Source organism: Osmerus eperlanus, chromosome 18 (assembly GCF_963692335.1).
Source record: "Osmerus eperlanus chromosome 18, fOsmEpe2.1, whole genome shotgun sequence".
NCBI lineage: Eukaryota > Metazoa > Chordata > Actinopteri > Osmeriformes > Osmeridae > Osmerus > Osmerus eperlanus.
In genome coordinates, this window is record NC_085035.1 from 4,747,595 (window position 1) to 4,771,506 (window position 23,912).

General features: G+C 47.0%; 2 protein-coding genes and 3 non-coding genes across 5 annotated transcripts; all 5 read right to left on the bottom strand.

Annotated features, from left to right (window-relative positions):
* Positions 1–493: 493 nt before the first annotated feature.
* rpl17 (ribosomal protein L17) lies at positions 494–3,022 on the bottom strand. Its single transcript, XM_062484450.1, has 7 exons — positions 2,923–3,022; positions 2,231–2,280; positions 2,099–2,139; positions 1,714–1,848; positions 1,357–1,455; positions 904–1,095; positions 494–574 (listed from the first exon to the last, which is right to left on the bottom strand). The coding sequence occupies exons 2-7, from the start codon at positions 2,268–2,270 to the stop codon at positions 527–529; spliced, it is 555 nt and encodes a 184-aa protein (XP_062340434.1). The 5' UTR covers positions 2,271–2,280; positions 2,923–3,022; the 3' UTR covers positions 494–526.
* On the bottom strand, positions 651–715 carry LOC134039114 (small nucleolar RNA SNORD58). The gene has a single exon (XR_009932748.1). It is a non-coding gene; the product is annotated as a small nucleolar RNA SNORD58 (small nucleolar RNA).
* Positions 1,190–1,255, bottom strand: LOC134039108 (small nucleolar RNA SNORD58). The gene has a single exon (XR_009932743.1). It is a non-coding gene; the product is annotated as a small nucleolar RNA SNORD58 (small nucleolar RNA).
* On the bottom strand, positions 1,531–1,601 carry LOC134039107 (small nucleolar RNA SNORD58). Its single transcript, XR_009932742.1, has one exon. It is a non-coding gene; the product is annotated as a small nucleolar RNA SNORD58 (small nucleolar RNA).
* Positions 3,023–4,045: 1,023 nt separating the features above from the next.
* On the bottom strand, positions 4,046–22,976 carry mfhas1 (multifunctional ROCO family signaling regulator 1). The gene is made up of 3 exons (XM_062484015.1): positions 19,601–22,976; positions 5,267–5,586; positions 4,046–5,126 (listed from the first exon to the last, which is right to left on the bottom strand). Exons 1-2 carry the CDS (start codon positions 22,542–22,544, stop codon positions 5,456–5,458), a joined length of 3,075 nt encoding a protein of 1,024 aa, XP_062339999.1. The 5' UTR covers positions 22,545–22,976; the 3' UTR covers positions 4,046–5,126; positions 5,267–5,455.
* Positions 22,977–23,912: the final 936 nt, after the last annotated feature.

Genomic DNA, 23,912 nt, shown 5'->3' on the forward strand with positions numbered 1-23,912 from the left:
AGATGACCTATGGATCATATCTGAAGACTCTGAACCATTTCAATACTCCAGCGACCTCCTGTGGTCTTGTCTTCTAATCCATTTCACCAGAAGAGCAGCATTGTGCCATCTGGAACACTGGCACCATCTTGTGGATACAAGTTGTTGCAAGGCTGCTCAAAGACTTGAGCTGTAGTCTAAATTGATGCCGTCTGAGTGAACAACATTCATGTCTCTTGGTAAACGTCTATCTAAATATTGTCAACTCTAAACTTTAAGGTTAATGGGTAGTTGGATGCAAACAAGCTACTCCTTTCCTTGTAGGTCATTGCTTCACCCACCAGCCTACAACCACCTCTCAACCAGAAATGTTCATGATTTAAAAACCCCAAAGTGCAAACAATTCTTTAGCACTAATTTATGCAGCAAAGTTTGAAATATGGCCTCCTTTCAACCAGTGATCAAATTCCACATTTACAGCAGAAAACACACAAAAAAAAGACATGAATCCCAATTGTTGTTAAGAAGTGTCCCATTTTATTTACATTTACTCCCGCGCCATGAGCTTCTGCTTCTTCAGCTTCTTCTGAGAGACCTGCAAGAAGAAAACAAACCATCACACATCACAGTTATACCAACCAAACATCTTCACTATACTGGAGAAGTGTCTGGTTGCTCAGTTTTGAATTTCTTTTCATGGGTAATCCAAAGGTGTCCTAAGCTGTCATCATCGCAACCCAGACAAACTAACCTCTGGGTGAACACTTGATTTGACAAGCTACAGAAGAATTGCTCATTCACACCAAATGAGGAATAAAAAAGACAAACTGATGTCCCAATTAAAATAAAGGGGAGGGGGGGGGTGACCAACATGTAGAACCACACAGGGCTACAGGTCATCAACGTCCAGTATTGCACATGTACCTTCTTCTTCTGGGCCACCTCCTCCTCTGGCTTGGGGACGATCTGCTCCTTCTCGGTGAGGATCATCTCGATGTGGCACGGGGAGCTCATGTAGGGGTTGATGCGGCCGTGGGCGCGGTACGTGCGCCTGCGCATCTTGGGGGCTTTGTTGACCTGGATGTGCTCGATCACCAGGGAGTCAACATCCAGACCCTGCAGAGAGAGACAGGGGGCGGGGGTCACAGGTCAATCATCACAGTCTCGACATCCATCTAGGACAGCTACATGACAGAGTGGAAGCATCGAGATAGCTCAGATTTTTAAAGTCGTTTCATGGTTAATACAAAGGTGTCCTAAATGGTCATCATAGTAATCAAAACACTTCCATGCAAGACTTAACATTTAGCCTGGTCTATGACGGCCTAGACATAAAGGGAGGTGACAGATCAGTTTTCTATAGGTCGGCCATGATACCTTGAGCTCAGCGTTGCTCTCGGCGTTCTTCAGCATGTGGAGGAGGAACTCTGCGCTCTTCTTGGGCCAGCGTCCCTGCGTCCAGTCAAACTGCTTGGCCTGTAGGGGAAACCAGACGTCAGACGTGCACTCAAACTCGACGGACCCTCGTCATTCACGAGGCAGGTCACTGGTCGTGCTCAGATAAAAATGGGTTTGTTTTCATGGTTATTTCCAAAGGTGTCCTAAGATTGTCATCATTGCAACCAGTGACCCAAGTTGTTACTTATGCCTTCCCCTAGCAAGGAAACACTACTACTACCACTCCCAGTCAAAATGCAACTTAGCAGCAGACTACATGTGGAACCAGCAGCTTACCTGAGCACACCTGCCGACACCGCCGTTGTAGCGACGGAAGGGGACACACTGGTGCTTTACAACCACATCCCTCAGGTACTTGTTGGCCTTGCGGATGTGCATGCCTTTGATGGCCTGAGCTGTCTCACGGGTGTTCTGTTGGTCAGGTGACAACATCCATCAACATCCAATGTCCACAGAAGAGGAAGGTTTTGAATTTCTAGGCAAGAATGCTTCTTTGCTCAGCTATTATTGTAGTTATTGTCACGTTGAATTCCAAAGGTCTCCAATGTTGTCATCATTGCAAAGCATTCGGTCTATGGAGGACCATCTGCCCATGGGTTCAGTCTAATTAGCACGATTCATCTTCGCTGTCAGAACTATTAAAAAGTTGGTGGAATCCTACCTTGAAGTGCACCCGGAGATTGGAACCCCTGGACTTGCATGCTATGGGGTAAAGACGATTGTCATTATGGATGATGGATACATCGAGAATGGCGATATAACTCAATGACACTGAAAGATCAACTATACTCACACTTAGTGGGGTTCTCGGGGTCGAGCGAGTAGCGGACCATTTTCAGAGATCTGAAAATTAACATGAGCCATTCAATGAAAACTTTAAGACGTCAGACATTCCTGACGTTTGCTAGCTAGTTAGCCAACTAGCACATTTTAGCTACAAAGCACACAGGACAATCCTAAAGCCGTAATGATAGAATAAACATACATATCGCAGTGCATGTGTATAACGTACATTATTTTAGATCAATAACGTATATTTCGGCAGAAAACCTTGCCGATAAAACTAACTATGGATTAGCAATGCACAAACTGTAGCTACACCCATGCATTGTTATTAGCCAGCATGAGAAAGCCAGCTTGTCTACGAATTTGCAGCATAATTTCAGTAAAAATGGAATTCACATATCAAGAATAGGGAACGTTCTATATACATGACTTTCGGGTACAACAACGCTACCGTTAGCAATCCACTATAGCTGGCAAAAATGAAAAATGGCTGAAAACCGACATGCTACAGTACAGAAGATAATGTCGGGAGTTCCTAAGTTTCAGACAACAAAAACACGTCCATATACACATATAGGGAACTATAACCCTTGGACTATCCATAACAATTCTTTATAAATAAGGGATAACTAGGGATGCATCAGATAAAGGAGGATTTTTAAGATATTGATGTCCACCATATAACATAAGTTCACCTACATTCTCAGGCCGCGGAAGGGAAGAGAAAGCGAGATGCATTCTGGGAGTACAAATCCTGTTACTTTGTCTCGTGAGAACTCCAGGAACCAGTTTTCAACGAGACTACAGACATGAAGGAGGCTGCATTTGCACATACTCTGCGCAATTATGTTTCTTGCCGACTGACTAAATAAATCAGTATCTTCCATGTTATTGCAGCCCTCACAATTAAATGTGATTGGAAATGTATATGTTGGATGTATACGTTGGATTAGAAATGATAATCACAGATCTTAATACCTTGTCCTGTTTTGTTGTGGCTGTAGTGTTTTGATCCTAAATCACTCTACTGCCGATAATATCCTTTTAAATGTACTCACTGTGGATTATAGATTATGAGGTTCAAGTAGGTCAGGTCATCTTTTTACACTTCAATAACAGGCATAATCTCCTTGGGTTCTGGTCAAGTTTACAGTTTAAGCACATACATAATCATTCATGCATGTGGCACCAAAAGACCAATACTTTTATTAAAAGGACATGGAAACTTTTGTATGCATTTAGCTGGCAATCAAATAAATCATAAAGTATGCAGGTGTGAAGGTCTGCGCACAGGAGGACCGCTAAGTGGTCGTTATGAAGCAAAACCGACTATCCTCTAGGGCCTAGACTCTAGGGCCTAGAGGATAGGGCAGTGGTTCTCAACCTTGGTCCTCAGGTACCCCCTGTCCTGCACGTTTTAGATGTTTCCCTGCTCCAACACATCTGATTCAAATGAATGGGTTGTTATCTAGTTATGCAGAAGCCTGTTAACGACCATTCATTTGAATCAGGTGTGTTGGAACAGGGAAATATCTAAAACATGCAGGACAGGGGGTACTTGAGGACCAGGGTTGAAAACCACTGCTCTAGGGTATATAGCTCACCTGATGCTAATTATTAGCTGTTGATAACATGAATCCGGTTAGTTACTTGCAGGAGGCATCACTTACAGGGCTGTTCATCTCTAGGAGAATGGTTGAGCAGCCCTGGTTTCCAGTAGATGTATAATAAAAGAAAACCTGCTGCATTTATCTGATGTTGTGACAGTCAGTGTGAAGATCAGTTATATAAGCTTGAATAAAAAAAAGACAAAACGATATGGTCATATTAAAACCAGCAGTTGGTTTATTTATATTTGGTGATTGTTGACTGTCGTGTCGTGAGATGGTTTGACCAGCTACATATAAAATAGGATGTGCACTCTCACATTGGCCAAGTGAGACATGCACAACATTGTACTGTAACTAATGTTGAGGGTGGCAACAACCTGTGTCAACATACAAAAATAAAGATATGTACAAAAGGTGTTTTAACGCTTTTTTAAACATATTGCAGCATCATCCCATACCAGTGAAAAAACATCTTGAAACAACATGACCACAACAAGTGTAGTGAAGAGTGTATACTCTACCAATAGAGAAGTACTCTTTATCTGTTTCTATAAGATAACAAGATTCACTTTTATTTACATACCATGATCATTTTTGGACAAGTCTCGAAAGAAACTGAATACTTTTCATACTAGGATTGAAATATGACACACCCACCAAGGTTTGGTCAGGATATGTTAAACATCTTTACAAATCCAGTCAAACTGGAATTTCCTTGGCATAAAGGCAGTCAACATAAATACAGCATTTACTACATATGATACACCCGACCTTCTTCATGCTAATGCAAAAGATCGTCTCCGTACAAGTAAGGATGTGTTTTCAACAGCGGTATGTGTTTGTGTGAAGCTCTACAATATAACTTGGGTGTTCATTAAAAAACACTGCTCCCCCTGTCTCCTGTGGCAATAATCTTGAGGTTTGTGTACAGTACTGTAGAAAGATATACAAGTAGACAGACCCTGGAACAGTACAGTTCCTAATAAATAACAAAGAGCAGGGGGTCACTATCGCAGGAGCAGGATAAGCAGCATTAAGGGAAACTAACTAGTCTTTAAATAGCATTCTGATGACAGTGGAAACAGAGACGAAGTCATCGAGGAATCGCGTGTTCCATCCTTGTTGCTTTCAAGTGGTGAATTAATATGGTGCAAATATTGATATAGAAAGAGTCAGGTAAGTGGTGTACGAGCGGTTTGCCATGAGGTGAGGGGAAATCCAGCAGTGGAAGCCAACATCCTCCAATATTGTCGTTTTCAATATGGTGAGGCAGTGAAAGAACAGCTGGACACCCTTCAAAAGCCAGAAAAAGAGAACATTCAAATTAGATTTTGACGTAGTTGTAACAATGTCTCAATAACAATAGGTTCAATTGACTACTATTAACTATTATTCGTAGTACGTTGCCTCAGCCTGGGTTAAAACATACTTACATGTCTAACCACCATCTCCTCTGTTGCATTCAGCCGGGCGATGCATTTGTGGGTGTGACTTGCGTGGCTGACAGGGTCCAGGCGGAGTGAGCGAGAAGGAGAGCCCAGGGTGGGATTTACATGGAGGGTGAAACACAGAAGGGGACGTGGAGCGACAGACAGGGCGGGCCACTGGACCGAACGCTGGTCTCATTTGAGACAGGGGCTAACGACAGTGGGCGTAGGCGGGTACACCAGCGCCACGTTGACCCTCTCGGAACCGTTCTTTGGGCAGATGATCTCAGTCAGGCCCTCAGGGCGTGGCTGGCTGAGAAGCTCACCTGAGAGAGAGAGAGAGAGAGAGAGAGAGAGAGAGAGAGAGAGAGAGAGAGAGAGAGAGAGAGAGAGAGAGAAAATTCTAATAATTTTTACACAGGTGATCCTTTTACAACAATCTTCAACAATCAAAAGATTACTTGTCCTCGTGACATAAAAATGTGATGTACGTTTGTTTTTCGAAATAGCACATTTGCAATGAAATAGCAACAACCAGAAATGTGATGAAATGTGAATTTTTATGATTTTGCTGATTGGACCGCTGTGTCCAATTTGCCCACAAGAGGGCAGTTGGACCACATCATCGCCACGCAACAACACCAGCACCATAACAGTGTGTTCCCTGGAATCCCAAGTGGGGGATTTCAACAGGCTTTGTTAGACTGCTGCATATGTGAGAAGGCAGTCTATCAAAGACTGAAGCAGTATGCATGCCAGTGATAGAATGTGTGGGTCTTATTCATCGCATTTCCGGACTCAAGGATGGTTCCTGACTGAAGGCAGAGGGTCGGCTGACAGCCAGCACCCAGCTGTATGTCACATGCTTGTGACTTCCAATTATGGGGGGGAAAACAAAAACGCCCATTTCACTGGCAAGCGATCTCTACGTTCAACAACCAATGTCTTGTGTGGACATCCATAAAAACACGTCTGGCTTGTGTTCAATCCTATCTGTAGTAGTAGTAGTAGTAGTAGTAGTTTATTGGGTCTTTATGCACAATTTTCCGGAATGAATGCACATAGAAATAAATCAAATAAGGCATTCAATTATGTAAATGTCTGTAAACTGAGATACTGAAAATACATAGGCAAGAAGAGGAATTAAGAGACAAATACAGGTCATTTTACTCTCTACAGTTTTCTGTTCTTTCCTGGAACTCTGACCCTGTGACGAATCAGCAGACCTTCAGGAAAACCTGTTTTGAGAACAAATACAGGAAGCACAGCAGGTGCTACACTGCTCAACAGGACCAGGATAGGAGAGAGAGTCACGGACACATTTCCTCTCTCCTAGGATACATATCCTCCCTCCTTTATCTCCTCCATCCTCCGCCTGTCAAGCCACAGCAGAAGGAGAATCCAAGTAAAGAAAAAAAAAATGGCGTTCAGTGTTGCACCGGCTGTCTCACCCTGCCTGGTTGTCCACAAACTGCTTCATGTCTACAGCTTGTGTCGAGTGCGTGTGCTCATGTTTGTCGCATGCTTAGGCAATAGGGGTTATAGGTACAAACCGAGGCAGAAACAATTGGTTAAGTCGCCCCTGACTCGATATTATTACTGCCAGCCTGTGTCTCGGCCTGTCAGCAATGCAGTGTCGTGCTGGACCCGTACCGAGTGCACACGAAACCCACTAACTGGAGACTCTAAAGACCATGTGAAATCCACTCCGTGGACGTCGATGCATCCATTTCTCATCTGAAATAGACACTGGTTATTCCATTCCGGAAAAGATGAACTGAAATCTCAGACGCATGCAGAGAAGGGAAGTTGTGGCGTACGACGACAGCTAAAGCATCCGTTTCGTTTGATTTTATTCAGCAGTGACATCAATTGTCCGTCAGTCAAACCCTTGTCCATGGCTAAGTGTTTGGAGACCCTTGTTGTTGTTTTGGTACTATAGCTGTACCCATAGCCTTTTGTTAGGCATCTGCCTGAAGCTCACTAATATCGTATTGACCTATCATCACCAGAGAGTCTGATCTGGGCTTATCTGCTTGAGACTCGATTGACCCGTTTCAGTATCTGTACCTCATGTACTGACCTGCTAGTATTAACATAACACAGGCGCCCAGGTCTGCTTCTCTGGCTATGAGGCCCCAGCAGTAAAACCCGAAGTCTCTTAGCAACCCTATCTGGAAAGCAATGGAATCCCTTAGTTACTAAGGACTGGCTGGATCCGTTACCATGGTTGATATTTGCTTTGGTCTCTGTGCGGCGGACTAAAGACACTTTGTGATTTATTTTCCTACACAGCTACACGGAAATTGCAGTCGAGTGCTAAACATATTAACAAAAGAAGGGAAAAAAAGGACATTACTAGCCTGATATAATCCAAACCATTCAGCACATTAAGCATGTCTGCGATGTATTTTTCCTTCTGGCAGTCTAAAGAGGTCCATCCAGTTCTCAGCAGCACTTAAACCATTAGGCCCATTGATTTTCTTTTCTCTCATCATCAGGGCAAGCCAGGGCTTGCTAGGCAGAGCTGTTTGACATCAGTCGGACAGCTGACCACACGACGAACAGACCATCAGGGATTACAGTCCAACAACGGTCACCACGTCGATGACTCGCAGCAGTAGTGGAGTCGTGCTTGGAAACGCTGGGACATTGGGATGTTTGAATATGCAGCCTCGGTTTACTGGGGGTGCACCGGAGTCATTTGAAAGCACTTCATTCCGGTAAGCCGCTTGGCGCAGACATCTTTGTGTGGAGGAGTGCGTTACAGGAAGCAGATGCTGAATCATGCAGGCCGTTGTCAGGCCGTACTCTGGTTGTCCCTGAACTGGGTCAGAGAGCACAGTGGAGCACCTCGGCCCACCCTGCCGGCTGGCCCCCTTCCCTGATGACTGTCAATAACCTGGAGGGGAAGGGGGGGGGGGGTGGCTGACACGCTAGCTAAGGTATGTGCCCCCCCCCTCCCCATTGTGTGACAAGGACTAGTTGTGGAGATTCCTCATTCGAGATTCGCATTCCTACTCTGCTTGGTTGAGCGCACTCCCCCACCCGCATTTCCGCCGCTCCTTCCCTCGCCCCGCTCCGCCTCAGAGACTTGCCGCGAAAGAGAAAGGTCTATTTTTCTCCAGACGACATCAGAAGAAAACGGGTCATTCCCCCCCCCCCCCCTCCCCGTCTCTAAAAAGCAAACCAAGTTGGAAGCGGCCAGCTGGACGTGTTTAGACAAACACGGGAGGAGACCGGCTGCGCCTTCAAGGTCTGCTCCCTTTACAGCGGCCTCCGCAGGCCTCGGCCCTTCACTTCCTCTTCCTCCCTGGTGTGAGACTCTGCCAAGGAGGTTTCACAAAAGGGTCTCCAGGCAACATGGGAGAGGAGGGGCAACTGGGCTTCGGGAGGGGTGGAGTTTAGAGTCCACGCCGGCTTTCTGACGGTGATGGATGAATATCACACATTTAGATAGAAAACAAAATGCATGCAAAGGCGCCCTCTCTTTGTTTGTCTGTTTGCATAGACCGATAAATGGATCACTGATGTAATCAACCTCCTGCCTTGTGTTGGAAAAGCATTGACTGCAAGGTCAGTTTGTTCCTAGTTTTTATCTCTCCATTTCCAACCATAGATCAGGGGCACTGACTTCTAAGCAGATGGCTGAATTTTCTTTCCTGTCACTCATCTTCATCCACGAGTGACCTCATCTTGAAAGAAACTACCTTCTTACTTACACAACTTTTCTCCCGACTGGAAGTCAAAATCACCAGGATAGACGTGTAGGCTTCCGTAATACAGTTGTTCACATTCTTTACATTCACAAGCAACTCAAAGTGAATGCTTTGTGCGCTATCCCAATGAACAAAGATAATGAAACTGACTAATGACAGAGGCGGTGACTTACTCTCTGTTCTCTTACTAACAAGCATGACAACGCCTGGCAAAATGCCCACACCGGGGTTGAAGCTATAGGCTTGCCAGCTAGATGTCCTCTGCCAACGCTTTCTCACTCCATATTAATGAGGGTGGAATGACAGGAGACAATGGATACCCCCTCCACTTTCTCCAGTTCCTGAGCCCAGCTATCAACACAACCCCTGTCAGCGCCACCACGACGACCCTACATGGAAGTACACAGCACGAACCAAACATACAGCACACCGTATAACAAATTCATATTCTCCCTCAACTCCCAAACACAATAAGGGGGCTGGGCAAGAAACAAAAGGATGATATTTGGCCAAAACCAAAATCAGCTTACGTCACAGGAAAGGGATTTTGAGAGGGGTTGGGGGGAAACCAATTTTGTAGTCTAATCCGCCCAACCCACGGACGGCGCTCTCAGTAACACCCCTCTCACAGCCAGCCCTCCGCAGCATTATTCCAAAAGATTAAACTGAAGATTTGTCAATGCACTGCGCTTGTGCAGCAGACTAAAACAAAAGAGAATCATCCCAAGTGTTACACGGCCTCATCCCTGCCTCATCCCTCTCCCCTCCCGCACCACCACGCAGCCTCAGGTCTAGCTGTGGAGTCCGATTAACATATACGTGTGTGTGTGTGTGTGAGTGAGAGAGACAGAGGGGGGGGGCTCACAGCTGGGTCAAACAGAATAATCAAGTGGATGTAAAAGGAGGAGACCCCCCCCCCCCCTCTCATTCTCTAGCAGTCTGGGGACAAAGAAGGATAGTGGTGGTGCCCCCCCCGCCCTCCAGCACAGCCTCCTCTGTCCCACTGGGGGTAGGGCAGGGAGGGGCAACACCTCAGACAAAAGCCCTACAACTGGAAGGCCTGTGGCTGATCCTGCACCGAGCACGCTCTTGGTCATTAGCATGCACACACACACACATTCCACACCAGAGGCAGATGTGATTCCTCTGCTCCAGATAGGGAAATGTTTTTAATAGACACACACAAAAAAAACATGCATAGCAACACATCCTTATTTATTAGGTTACCTAAATGGGGATTCCAAATAAATATGTCTGGAATAAAGATCTCTAACCGGTATCCACTCACATTCCATGAGGTTTTCCTGGGTAGCCATGCAGAAACATGGTTCTCTCCAATGTCGAGTGCCTGTAATGTGGTTTACATGTGTCTGGGAAATTAACCTCAGGTGCACACGAGCTGAATGTCCCTCAAATGTTGTCAAAAACACAGACAAAGAATCTGCAGCTCTGCACAAGGGAACTGGGGAGCTCAACCCAGACAGAGAAGCTGATGGATACACTGGAGGGAGGAGATTTAAGTCTCCAGGTTTGTGTTGTGTAAGCATGTGAAGTTTATGATAGGACAGCCCACCTCGGCCATCTTTGATGCAGCCAGAGGGAGCAGGCCTTTGGGTAGAAGTGTACAGGCAGCAGTAGAGTTCACCCAGGCAGGGAGTGAACAGTGTGTGTGGGTGTGGGGGGGGGGGGCAGAGGCCACCGTCAGCTGCCCTTAGATCCAGAGGCCGGCGGCTCAGTCACAGGATTATCACCGCGTTGCGTTTAGCAGTCAGTCCAAACGACGTCACAAAACGTCACACCATCAACACACTCCGGCAGAGATAAGCGCACTCCGTCTCCCTCACTGACAGACAGACGCACTCTAGTACAGTCTTTTCTTCTGGCTCGGCTTTGCGACAGAACCACGCGCGGCTTAGCAGCCAGTCGGGTGATCAGATGCGGTTGAGTCGGAGCTGTGTGCTGAGGAGATCTCCCCCGGCAGTCTGACCTGCAGGGCTGCCATGTGATGGAGAAAAGAACCGAGTCTAGACAAGGACAGCCACACCACGCTATGAGTCAGCATGATAGCCACCTAGATCAAGTTAGCACGCTAGCAAGGGGTTAGGCTAGGTTACGCCTCAGTTGTTGGAAAATGTCGAAACATCAACGGCATCATAAATTCCGTTCCCAGAAGGATCTGGCAAAGTGTGTGGTTATACAAACACTGGCTACTTCTGCAAACACAAGGTGTGGAACAGAAGAGTCTTCTGAGATGACATGCGGCAGTTCAGCTACATTAGTGAGGGTTTGTAAATGGCTGCACCTTTGGACTAGGAGGCGATCATTAGATCTTCATGGGAGCACACTTGCAGCTCTCGTCTAAAATATTTGACACTATAGGAGAAAGCATTTGATGTCAGAAAACTAGAAAAGGGTTGGATTTAGAGGGGGAAAAAATGCACAGACAAAGATTAGTCCCTGGAGAGAAAAAAACGTATTTGAGAAAAGGGCATGATAGAGTTGAATATCGACAAAAGAGGTTGAAAAACATACACAACTGTGGCAGAGACGTACAGGAAAAGACACAAACAGACCAAATGTGACTGACCTGGCTCTAAAACATCATACATGAAAATAATCCTGTTTGAGCAGCAGCTCTTGACACGAGTCTGGAGCCTTAGGAATGTGTGGCCTATTTCCATGGTGAGAAGATGGCCCCAAAATAACCCATTCTGGTCATTCCACAGGGGGTAGCCGTGGAGACCGAGCGGTCCTGCAAACAGCCCAAGTGGGTCTACGGTGAGTTCTGCAGGGAGAAAGGGCCCTCTAGGGTCCTCAAACCTGGAGACCAAAGGGGTGGAAGCCAACAGCACCTGAGTTTTCAAGATGGCTGTGTTTTTTAGGCTCCAAGTTACCGCACCGAACTTCCCTTTAATTCTTACCACTAGATCAAATGTTGGTGCTCACAAGCTAAAAAAAAGAAAGTTGACCCTCAAAACAATGTCAGTGATAATGCTTCAGACTGTTTATAATACTTTCGCACACACAACATATTTACAGTCTGGACTAAAGGTTGGAAGGTGAAATAACATTGTCAGTCAGCGAAACTAAGTGCGGGTGAGTGGTTGTCATGCTACACATCCAGATGTGAACATCTGGTGCATAAAAAGATCATCGCTGTCATGCTGCTCAGCCGGGAAGCCCAATGCCCACGATATTCTGAAGCGGTCCAATCAGGCTTTCCTATTCCCACCGACCTATACGCAAACACACAGATCATCAAGATGTCTATTTAACGAGACAATCCTTAGGGATCGACGCTCATATCTACAGTAGGTCACATTCGGATAACACTGCACTTCATCTGGCTTGCAGCATGGTCAGACATCGAACTACGGATTTGATGTTCTGTTCAGTGACCCAGGGTGACCCCCTGTTGAACACAACCTACCTGCAGGGAGCTGACACATTTGGGGGAGTGGGGTGCTGAAACTGGAATCCCCTCTTACGGGAGAAGTTTAGCCTGATGCTCACCAAAGCAGAAGGTTAGGTCTTCATTTCAATATCACGAAAATGTAGTAACATAATCAGAACTCTCAATGGAGCGCCTCTTCGCAACACAACAAGATTGAATCTTTCACTGGGGACATTGGTGGCTTTCACATTTACAGAGTAATGTGCCAGTTCCAAAAAAATGACACATATTGTGTGAATCATAAGACCTGTTGAAAAATGTTGATTACAAAAACAGCGTTTCAGACATCAACAACAACCGGATGAGATCATCTTCCCACAGTAGAGACGGCCTCCTAAAATAGTTGTCCAGCTTTAGAGGTCGGTAATACACGGGGAGGGAGAGGCCTCCGACTGCTGGAACTCACAGCAACATTGCGCAACGGCTTATGAAGGGAATGCAAAAGATGGGGCTTTAATGAACCGTTATGGCCATTAAACAGGCGGCAGTTCTAATTCCACCCTCCCCGTCCTCCAACACAACAACACGGGGCCAACTCCACATACAGCGTGCAGCTTGGGGTTGGATTGATTATGGCTCCTCGCACACGCAGGACTGAGAGGAACACGATGGGCGGTCCGCCAGGCGCCGAATACCGCTTCTCTCCCCCCCCCCCCCCCCCGACAGCTGTGCTTCCTCCACCGCCCTGACATGACACTACATCCTCTGAACACCCATCTCTGGCGCTACGCAGTTTACTCTGTCCAAGCCAAGGGTGCGGGGAGCACCAATCGGGTCTTTCCTGCAGCCATGCATCAATACTTGGCTTCACAGATAGTGTTCTGACTTGCCACGTCTAAATCGAAGCGAAGCAGTTCAAGTGTCTTCCCCAGAGGGCACGGGAGCTGTGGCGTGCTGTGATCAGGATTGATTCCTTCTAGGCGTCCGTATTCTCCACCCTCGGTTCCCAGGCTGGAGAGCCTGTCAGGAGAGTGTGCTTTGACCGGAAGGAAGCTTTACAAGCGCCAACCAGGAGCATTAAGGGACTGCCCTAATTTCATTTCCAGAGCCACTTCCCTTTTATTGCAGACAATAGACTGAAATAGCTAGTAGACAAACCCCCTGTTTTTCCAACCCTGATACCGCTAATAACGTCTGCACTAAAGGGAAAGGGTACAGAAAAATGTAAATACCTAAATAGTTTTGATCATTTAGACATGCTACAATAAACACAACAGAGAACGGAGTGACGGACAAAACGTACACACAAATAAAAAGGTACAGGGCTGTAGGTGATGCATACTCCTCTAACAGGGCTTGCGTGAAGTACCCTACGGCCTACAGACAAATTGCTACAACTGTGTCAGGGCGGCTGTGGTACGAAGAAGCATTCAGAAGCATTCAGAAGCTGCTATAACAAGCCAAGTATCGAGTAGCAGCCTTCCTGTGGTCGCAAGGCTAGCATTTAGCAGCAGTGGTTTCCACCTCCTTCAAGCCTTGTGGCTCTTAATCACACAGTAAATCGTTACAGCCCATTTTCAGCACGGCAGATTGATATTCCATCAGTGGGTGGAAAGGTGTGCCACAGCCACACTCCAGTAGTTAGGCTTCTGGGTTGTGCATCTGACAGAAACGTCTGTCTGGAATAGGAATAGACACCGTTTTAGAATAACAGTGTCACTATCGTTTAGTTGGTTTGTTATAGCAGAGCCGAACCCCAAATCTGCGTGCCGCAACCCAAAAGAGTGAGAAGTGAAGCATTCGTTTGGTTGTTGAAGTGATGTAGTTCCATTGTCCACAGCAAGCTTTGCATCAGAAGTCCGAATCTCTGCAGTGGCGTCAAGCGATGAACTCTTGTGTTCCAGGTGATTAATGACATCATTGCTCCGGGAACCCCACAGGAGAAAGGCCCCGCCCCTTCTCTTCCCCTAGCCACTGTCCATGTCACATGTCTAAGATAACGCAGCGGGGCTTACTGAACACGATGACATAACAGGATTGTCCCCTCAGAGATTACCAGACTGTTGTTGTGACAGATTTCATGTAGAAAAATAACAATGCAGACGAGGTAAACAACAGTTACTGATCACAGTTCTGTTGCTCGTCTTGCCACATTTGAGTCTCTTTTGGTAGTGTGTGAAATGTGAATCTGAGTCCAGGCCACAGTACAAGAGCTGAAAGTGATTCGCTGACAACATAAGAGCATTCAGTTTCAGCAGCATCCGAAGAGACAGCACGCATGCGGTCCCACAGCACAAACAATAATAGGATGACTTCTCTATACGTAATTATCTACGTCTATACGTACTGAACTATATGGAGCCTGGAGTTAAGGGTTCAAGGCGGCTGAACTTACTGCCTGCATGTACACACACCCACACACCCACCACGTAGAACTGATCAGTACTTTCCAGGCAGGTAGAATTTCAGAAGGCCATCAGAAGGGCAATATGAACCCTATCCTTTTAACTTCCAGGCTAGTCCAAATGCTAGGACTAAACCACGCCAAGGTTCCCTGCCACACAAATATGATAATGATCATGATAAAGACCCACATCCATTAAAACGCGTACCCTGAGAAAAGACTCTACCCTCCACACAGATAAAGAATTTCTAAAGGTAAGCCACAACACAAATGAGTACTAACATCCCCCGACATCATTCATGTGACATGATTGATGTTTGAGCTCGTTTCAGACCGCTTGTTTTACTCTTCGACATCATGTTAGCCCTGAAGGTATGAAGCCTACCTCTGCATTGGCAACAGAATATCCATTACATTAGGCAAACCGGTTCCTTTAGCTCCCAGGTAAGAACGATACACTTTCCTTCAGTAAGTAATGCAGTCTTCCCAGAAGCTCCTTTAGGGGATGGAAGTAACCTGGATGGATGCCCATAAAAAAAATGTTGCAGTGTGGCGGAAACTCCTCCTCAATAAACCTGGCTTGGCAGCATGGCACTGTGAAAGGGTAATACATTTCAAACTACCAAGCAGGTGCCTGGGGACATGACTCAACAACTTCTCTCCCGATACCGTGAGAGAACATTTCTCAAACAACAAAAGGAGTTCTCGGGACAGAAATGAACTTGAACGGAGAGAGAAAACATGTCCAAACAGATGTCCCCGGTGAACTTCATACTTTTGTGGCACAAAAAAGGCAGACTCGCCGCCTAGACAGGTACAGTTAAATGTCACCGTTGCCTCTGTTGAAGCCCTGGGGTGAGAATAGGGAGGCTTGGGAAGGTAGTAAGCTAAATGTAAACAAGGTTAGAATTCATTGGTTTCTCTTTGCCTCTCAGAGGGGACATTCATGGACACGCGTGTGTTAGCATGTGCATTTGTGTACGTGTGACATGTAAGTCTTGTGCTTTCAGAGGTTATTACCCAACAGGCTCGCTGACTTCCTGGCAGGTCACCTGCAGGACCACAGTTGGAGGTGGCCTAACCCTAGCAAATCTTCTAACTGGATTAAAGGGGTTCGCCCAGTGTTAGTTTCTCAGACTGGGCATGAGTATTCACAAGGAGGGAAAGTTCTCCACGGGGTCTGTAATAAATCAGGGGCGGTTCTTGGCAAGGTATTCATCACGTTCATTGCCCGTTTACCACAAATCTAAAAGTAGCTCCACAGGGTCCGCTTTTTAGATTTGATGTACTGTATGTTTGTGCAGGGTACTGTAAGTAGAGACATCAGATTAAGGTAGTCATCTAGGGTAATCTCTCTATGCTCATTAGCATGATACGGGTGCACTGCAATGACATTGGGCATGTTAAGAAGCTCACATGTTGTCATCGAGAAATATAGGCCACTAGGCCAGATTTATTGTACAGTACGTCCAATAACAGTAGGCACCAGGCTAACTGGCAAACAGCTGAGTGGCTGATATTTAGAGGTACAGGAGAAGGGCAGAAGCCAGGCTGTCAGCCAGCCATCAGGCTCTGGTTTCTCACACATCTTTCATGGTCGACTGACGGTAGATAGGACGTCTGCGCACCCTTTGATCCGCCCGGTGGGTTCGACTAGTGGGAGAGAGACATGTGCCTTGACACCAACGCCTGGTGCATGTCCTCAGATCAACCCCTTAGATGCTGTCCAACAGGGATTACCCTGCTAAGGACTAAAAAGAACCCAACAGGTTGGTGACTCGACAAAATTGAACGACATTAACCAGCGGGTCTGAACATAATGGTCGGTGTGCGCAGGATATCCAGGTTAAGACCGAGCGAAAGTCTCAAGCTTTAAGTATGTACGGGGACAAAAATATCCACCGTTCCATTAACCCTCAACATAAATAGCAACTATGTGACAAGCTCTGCATCTGGCACAGGGTCTCCTCCGATTAGTGCTGACTGCAGAACTGGTACTGAATGACTTCTGAACAGGACCCGTCATCCCTGAGATCCACAAGTGAGGGAGCGTTGGAAGGTTCATGGGATCTGTTTCTAAACAGTGCAGTGGTTAGCGGTGTCACAATCTCTTGGTTTGACTAAACTTTGAGGTCTTGGAAAAAGCCACATATCCTTTTAGAGTAGTTTGGGTTTCACTATCTGCCCCATTATCATATGGTGAGTCATAGCACACCCAAAGGAATGTGTGCTGGGTTAAGGAAAATGAGGACATTTGTTTCTCAACACTCTTACTCCGTTCAAACGCACACGATCACACACATACTATTGACCCCACATACACATTCCCTCGCAAGCTAAGGATAGGAGGTTCATGTAGGAGGTAGAGCATGCATGACATTATCCAGATCGGCAGCGATAGCAAACCAGAATCATGAGAAGGGGAGAATGTCTTTGTTTGATTCATAAATGTCGGGAAACAGATGAGGAAAAGATCGACGGAACTCTCCTCTCTTGATCCCAACAGAAGAAAAGACCGCCTGTTTAGTCTGTCTCGGAGAAAGGAGCCCCAACACTGCATCAACAAGCAGCAGCAGCCAAAAATATCATGTCCATATTAGGCCAGATGCAAAGTTAGTGTTGCTAAATGTAGGATAATACCTGCTCTTGTTGGAAAGGTATTCACGATCAACTTTTATAGACATAACAAATGATCACGCTGCTAAGTTGTTTAGCAGTGTGTTGCGATTTGTAATACATATAAATTAGGTCCTTCGGGTAAACTTTCAGTGGAGTAGCTTGACAAGTTGTGTGCTGGGTAATCAGAAGGTCGCTGGTTCGATTCCCGGCCGTGTCAAATGACGTTGTGTCCTTGGGCAAGGCACTTCACCCTACTTGCCTCGGGGGGAATGTCCCTGTACTTACTGTAAGTCGCTCTGGATAAGAGCGTCTGCTAAATGACTGAATGTAAGTTGATCCAGTCAACCTAACAGCAGTATAGTTACCTGTTAACTACTTAAGTATCCATTCCCGGAATCCCAGTCTCTGCAACACATTACATCGGCAACTCAATCAACATAACCTTAACCCCTCTTCCTATTCCGACAAGTCCATTCTGTGGGTCACATTCCCCAACGCTGAATCAGTTAAACAGTCATGGGCTCAGTGAGTTAGGCCTTGGAGTCACAGTTAAATTGTTTCTAAATAAACATTCATCTTCCTGTGTGGCCAAAGGTCCTGATATTGTATCCCGACAAAAAGGAGGAAATGCCTAGACCAAAGTGGAGTGAGGCCGGATTGTGTTCAATGATCCAGTTACTAAAGGATCCATTTTGTTTTCAGTCGTTGTCTTGTAGTAGGTAGCACAGGTTTTTACTGTCCACGCAAAGATTAGCTTGTGCGAAATCTTACAGAAACACATTAGAACTCAATGTTATCAAACCAACTGTTAAAAATATGACAGCATGCTAAACCAAAATTGGGTCAATATTTATTTTACTATCACTGAAAAAATGGGCAACTCAGATTGGAGGGGTGTGTGTATTGCTGTAGCCAGAATTGGGCCTACTCCTAGTTCTCTGCCAGAGACGACTATTGAGACTGCTGCTATTATCCACTGAGTCTATACGCCTGTCTAAGCTCCAGTGCATTAATGCAGCCACTGGTGTGTGTCCTAGGCCAGTCAGACAGTTGTTCCGGAAGCCCAGGCACGGCTGTAGAGGAGCTTTGAAAAAGCACTGCCTCGTGTCTAATGAGTCAAACCAGCAACGTCGCAGACATGAACTAATCCACAAAGACTTCCAAAGCCCTTCCTAGGCCAGGCCAGGCCAGAGACGGGCGGGGGGAGAGGAACAGAGTGGAACGTTGAAGTAAAGAGAATGTGGGAGCAGACACAGGGAGAAGAAATTAAGAGGAGAAAAAAAAATAAAGGAGTGTGGAATGGAGTAAATACGCCACAACCACACCAGCTGTCACTCTCTCACTTGCCTCCAGGGCCACCTCTACACTGAATTCTGTATGCTGGTGCCAAACCATCTTTGTTAAAATGACTGAATCTGTTTTTGTTTCTGTTCCATTGTTTCAGGAAACAAAAGGAAGACTGATTAGACAAAAGGAATGATGTCATTAGCCATCTCTACCTCAATCTCACCTATTATACACCCAGCCGTTTCAAAAGATAACGTGTCATTGCTGGTAAAATACAAAGACCTGCCGACCTCTTCTTGAAGTGTGATTCACATTCCAAGAAATAAAGGTATGGTACGTTGCTATAGTAATCCCTGTCCATCCCCGTGTCAGAACTTGACTGTGTTCTCGGCAGGAGGCTGAGAGACAGCTCTGAGGGCAATTTCTGTGTCTGAGGTGGGGCCAACCGCCCACTAACCCCCCTTTTCCTCAGCTAATGACACCACCAGGGCACTGTAGCCTTTGTGTATCTTCCATTCCACACTGACAGAATTTCATGAGTCATCCACAACAGTCTTCTTGTGAACAGAAAAACCTATTCTGTCTGATACAGCAAAGTAGTTACTGTAAGGAACATGTCATGTCACATATTAGGACAAATCATTCTCTTTTATACATTACCAGCAGCGAAGGAGTATTGAGAAAAATCCATCTTAGCTATCCCCCTGATAACTTTGAATGACGTCACCGTGATTCAAAGCGTCCTGTAAATGGTATGCGAGAGAGAGAGAGAGAGAGAGAGAGAGAGAGAGAGAGAGAGAGAGAGAGAGAGAGAGAGAGAGAGAGAGAGAGAGAGAGAGAGAGAGAGAGAGAGAGAGAGAGAGAGAGAGAGAGAGAGAGAGAGAGAGAGGGAGAGAGGGAGTAAGAAGAGAATATACCTGGAAAGGTGTGTGGGTTTGGCGACCCTCTCTTGAGGCACTTAGAACACAGCACATGGACCGAGTAGTGGAGGCCAGGCCACTCCTGCAGAAGCACATTCAGTTCCTCCACGAGGGGGGTTATGGCTTGCCAGGCCGTCCAGATATTTGGCAGGGAGGCGTGGCTGGCTATGGACAGGGTCTCTGCCTGCAGACTGCCCTGAGCCGGCCGGTAGCTGACCACCACAGGCACTTTACCACGATAGGCAAAGATATGATGCCTACCATCCGACCTCTGGACCACGTGGCGGTTGATTTGCACACTGTAGCGGGCAAATAGTCCGGGAGGGAAGAGGAAAGGAAAGCTGTACTCGATCTGAAGCTGCTCCACCGAGAAGAACTGACTGGCGACCATGGAGCCCCCGCCCACCCAGGCCTCCGCATGGGGCTCCTCGCTGCTGACGTAGCTGGGGAACTTGTACCACACCGTGGCTCCGTTCAGAGGCTTGCTCCGGGGCTTGTTGATACAGTAGCAGACCCCCATCTTCTCCAGCAGCTCCATGATGAGGTGGAGGTCCTGCTGCGTCTGGATGAGGGGCCTCAGGAGGAGCCGGATCACGTTGGAAGGCAGCAGGCCGTGGTTGAGGAACCCCTCCACGTGGTGTTGCAGGTGGCTGGCCCGGAGGTTCTCGCCCTTCTCCTCCTCGATCACGTGACCCACCCTCCGCTTGTCCCCCAGTTCCCCGGCGGAGAGCAGCCTGTCCAGCAGCACGGCCTCGTCCCTCTGAAAGAACACGTTGAGGATGGCGATGAAGCGCGGAAGGTTGTGGAACACGTACTCTTTCAGCGTCAGGCTGTCCTCGAAGTAGAGTAGTTTCCCACTCTCGTGCAGGTAGGACAGGGCACACTGGAGACGGTCCTCCGTGAGTCCCGCCTGGAGGCCCAGACGGGCCGAGTCCCACCACGAGAGCCACAGTTCCTGGGGTTTAAAGTGCAGCTCCTCCAACATCTGCCAGGACTTGGGCAGCACGCGGTGGAGGTTGGGGAAGATCTCCCGTTGGTCGGCAACAGACATGAGCTTCTCCCTCAGCCTCTGGATGTTCCTCTGGGTCTCCGCGCAGCTGACGCACAGGACGGGCGACAGGATCTGCAGCCTGTGGTTGAGCATGTACTGCAGTTGGGCCTTCTTCCGTCGCAGGTTCTTGTCCGAGACGCTGTAGAAGACGATGTGGGGGCTGGAGGTGCGGACGTTGAAGCCCTGCTCCAGGGCCTGGTCCACCTGCTGGACGAGACTCTTCAGACACTGCGTGTCTCGTTTCTCCTGCACGGCTATCTGTCTGTGGATGTCCAAGCTCTTCTCCTCCACTTCCGTGTCGCCGCACAGGTCTGTGTGCGTGCCCACCGTACACACCACAGCGTGGGGCACTTTGGCACTAAGGAGGTGGAGAAAGTACCCAACATGGGCATAGAAGTTGTTGGGCGTGTATGTTTTCAAGTTCACCACGAGCACGTACAGGGCACCGGGGGAGAGAAAAAAGGGTTTGATGAGGTCATAGTTTTGCTTCCCTGACAAGTCGTACACTAGAAAAGTAAGACTGCGATCGACGTCGGCCACCCAGTTCGTCACTTCAATCCCTTTGTTGCCTTGGACACATGCAGGATGGTGCCCCTGGCTGACCACGCTCTCCTTGAGCTGCGTTTTGCCAGCGTTTTGCATCCCCATCAGGACGAGTTTTAACCGAGGCTTCACAGCCAGCTGGGAGTGTGCAAGCTCCTTTTGATAGGCAGCGATGTAGGGGATTCCCTTCATACACACCTCGTACGGGGGCTGGATGAGAGGGTTATCCTTCACCTTCCAAATGTTCACCTTGGAGAGTTTCCCAAAGTTGTCGGGGAGTATGGCTATTTGGTTACCCTGTAAGACAAGCTCTTCCACTCTCTCCAAGTCCACAATAGAATCTGGCAGATAGGTGATTTTGTTGTTGTCCAGCCACAGGTTGACCAGATTAACCAGTTGGCCTATCTCCTTTGGGATCAAAGTCAGTTTATTCCGGCTCAGATAGAGCTCTTCGAGTCCCCCGATGTTCAGAATAACATGGGGAAACTCCTCAAACTCATTGGAGGAAAGGTTGACCATTTTTAGTCTCTGCAGAGTGCCGAAGGAACAAGGCAGAACTGTGAGGTTGTTACTATCCAGCATAAGACTCTCAAGATTGTGCAGGTGACAAAAGGTGTCAGGTAATGTGGAGATGTGAAGGCTGCTGAGCCACAAGATCTTGATGGGCTGGAGCTTTAGAATGTCTCTGGGCAAATCCTCAAATTTATTCCCCGAACAATCAAGCTCTTCCAGATCACCGAGGGCAAGGATTTCTAGAGGGAACTGGCTCAGCTTGTTGTGATCAGCATCTAACGTGCGCAGCTTTTGGAGCTGGGAGAAGGACCGGGGGAAATCATGTAGGTCATTGAAGCTTATGTCGAGCTCCTCTAAGCACTGAAGTGCTCCAATCTGGGATGGCAGGTACTGGATTTTATTGTGACTGATGCAGAGCTTCTTCAGTCCCTTCAGTAGGCCTATGTCCTCGGAGAAGCTCTTAAGACAGTTGTGGCTCATGTCTAGTTCCACCAGCTGCCCAAGCTCAAACACGACACAGGGAACTGCTGCAAACTTGTTCCTGCGGAGAATGAGGATACGCAGGTTGATAAGGGTGGCCCCTAATCCCTCCGGTAGCTCCTGCAGCGAGTTGTTTCCCAGGTTGAGTACCTCGATCTCGTTAATATTTTCAGGTAGCATAATCTTTTGGTTATTTTTGGAGCAAAGGGTGAGTTGACGCAGGCTGCTTCGAAGCTTCCTTGAGCGGAGAGCTGCATCTCTCCACAACCTGGCCGTTTTGAGGTTGTTCTCCTTGTCCTCCATCGTATTGCAGCCCGCCCCCCCCTCCTCCTTGTTTTCATGGAGAGCTTTCATAAATTATACTGGAAGCATGGTGGTCAATGTGCCTCAATACCGAGAAAGGCGCTCATGTAGTCTTCGTTAGATCAACATTCCCCAAAAAACAAATGAGTCATTTCGAGCAGAGAGAACGTCATCTTTTTCAATCGTATCAAGGCGACTGGACTTCAGCAATAGGTATTCACGCACCATCTTTCTCTACGCCACGGACTATCGAATAGAAATACACCTAGCTACCGCGGTTCACGAATCCATTGTCACTCCGACCCAAGTGCCGTTCAGTCGAGTTTTCTTATATCGATACATCCAGTTAATTTCCATTCGGTTAAAAAGATTCAACCCTCTAAACAACGGATGGCCCTCTCGGTCTATTCTGCATGCGTTATCTCCGCCTGCTGTTCAGCTACTTGTGTTCTCATGCTATCTGCAGTCCTTGCTGTTGCGCGCTCATGGCAGGGGGGAGTGGAACAGCAGCAACGCCCGTCCAGTCACTGCGTCAGATTTTTGAACCCACCTTCCTACCTTCTTGTTGTGAAATTAACCAGGAGGCAAAAGTATTATTTTCGACTGACATGTATTTACTGTTAAATCTTTAAGATAGATACTTGCAAGCTTGAATGAAAATTGGCGACTGTATTTTTATGCATACCGGTTATTTTACATAATTTAACCAAATCTAAAACCTAATCCATGTTACGTGAGTTGACAAAAAGCATGGCTGCATCAAAGCAAACCGATTAGAGCGCCAGGCATTATTGTTATTGACTGGTGGAAATGTCGAGCACACACAGATGTGTAGAAATATTTCCTTGAAGATGCGTGTGGATGAGGGAGGGATTGGGGGGGGGGGGGGTGATGTAAGGTATGAACATGAACCCTCAGACTTGGTAGGTTCTACCATGTCAACTGGAGGGGTGGGGGCCAGTTCTACTGTTAGAGGGGCCAGCTTCATTTAAATATTATTGTTGTCATAGTTTTCTTCACTGCATTGCAGGCATTAACAGGCAAAAGTTTGTCTTGTTGTTAATAATTATTCAGACTCTTCATTTAGGGGGGCCACAAGGGGGTTCAAAGTTGGGCCCACAGGGGCACTGGGTACTGGGCCTCCCCCCCTCCCCACACTGCCCCTGGGTAAGCAGTAAACTCCAGAGAGCTTGTCAAAACCTGATGGAGATGAACAGCACTGGTTCTACAGTGAAATCAAAGGACTGTCTCCATCTATTGGGCAGACATGTAAATGCAGGTTTGATCAACTTGATTTACCAAAACAAAAAGTAAACCATATTTAGTTTCCTAAAATAAAGGACCGTTTTGATTCAGAATAATTGGTGCAAATCCACTCCCACCTGAGTATCATACTACACGTGATGGAATATGACACTA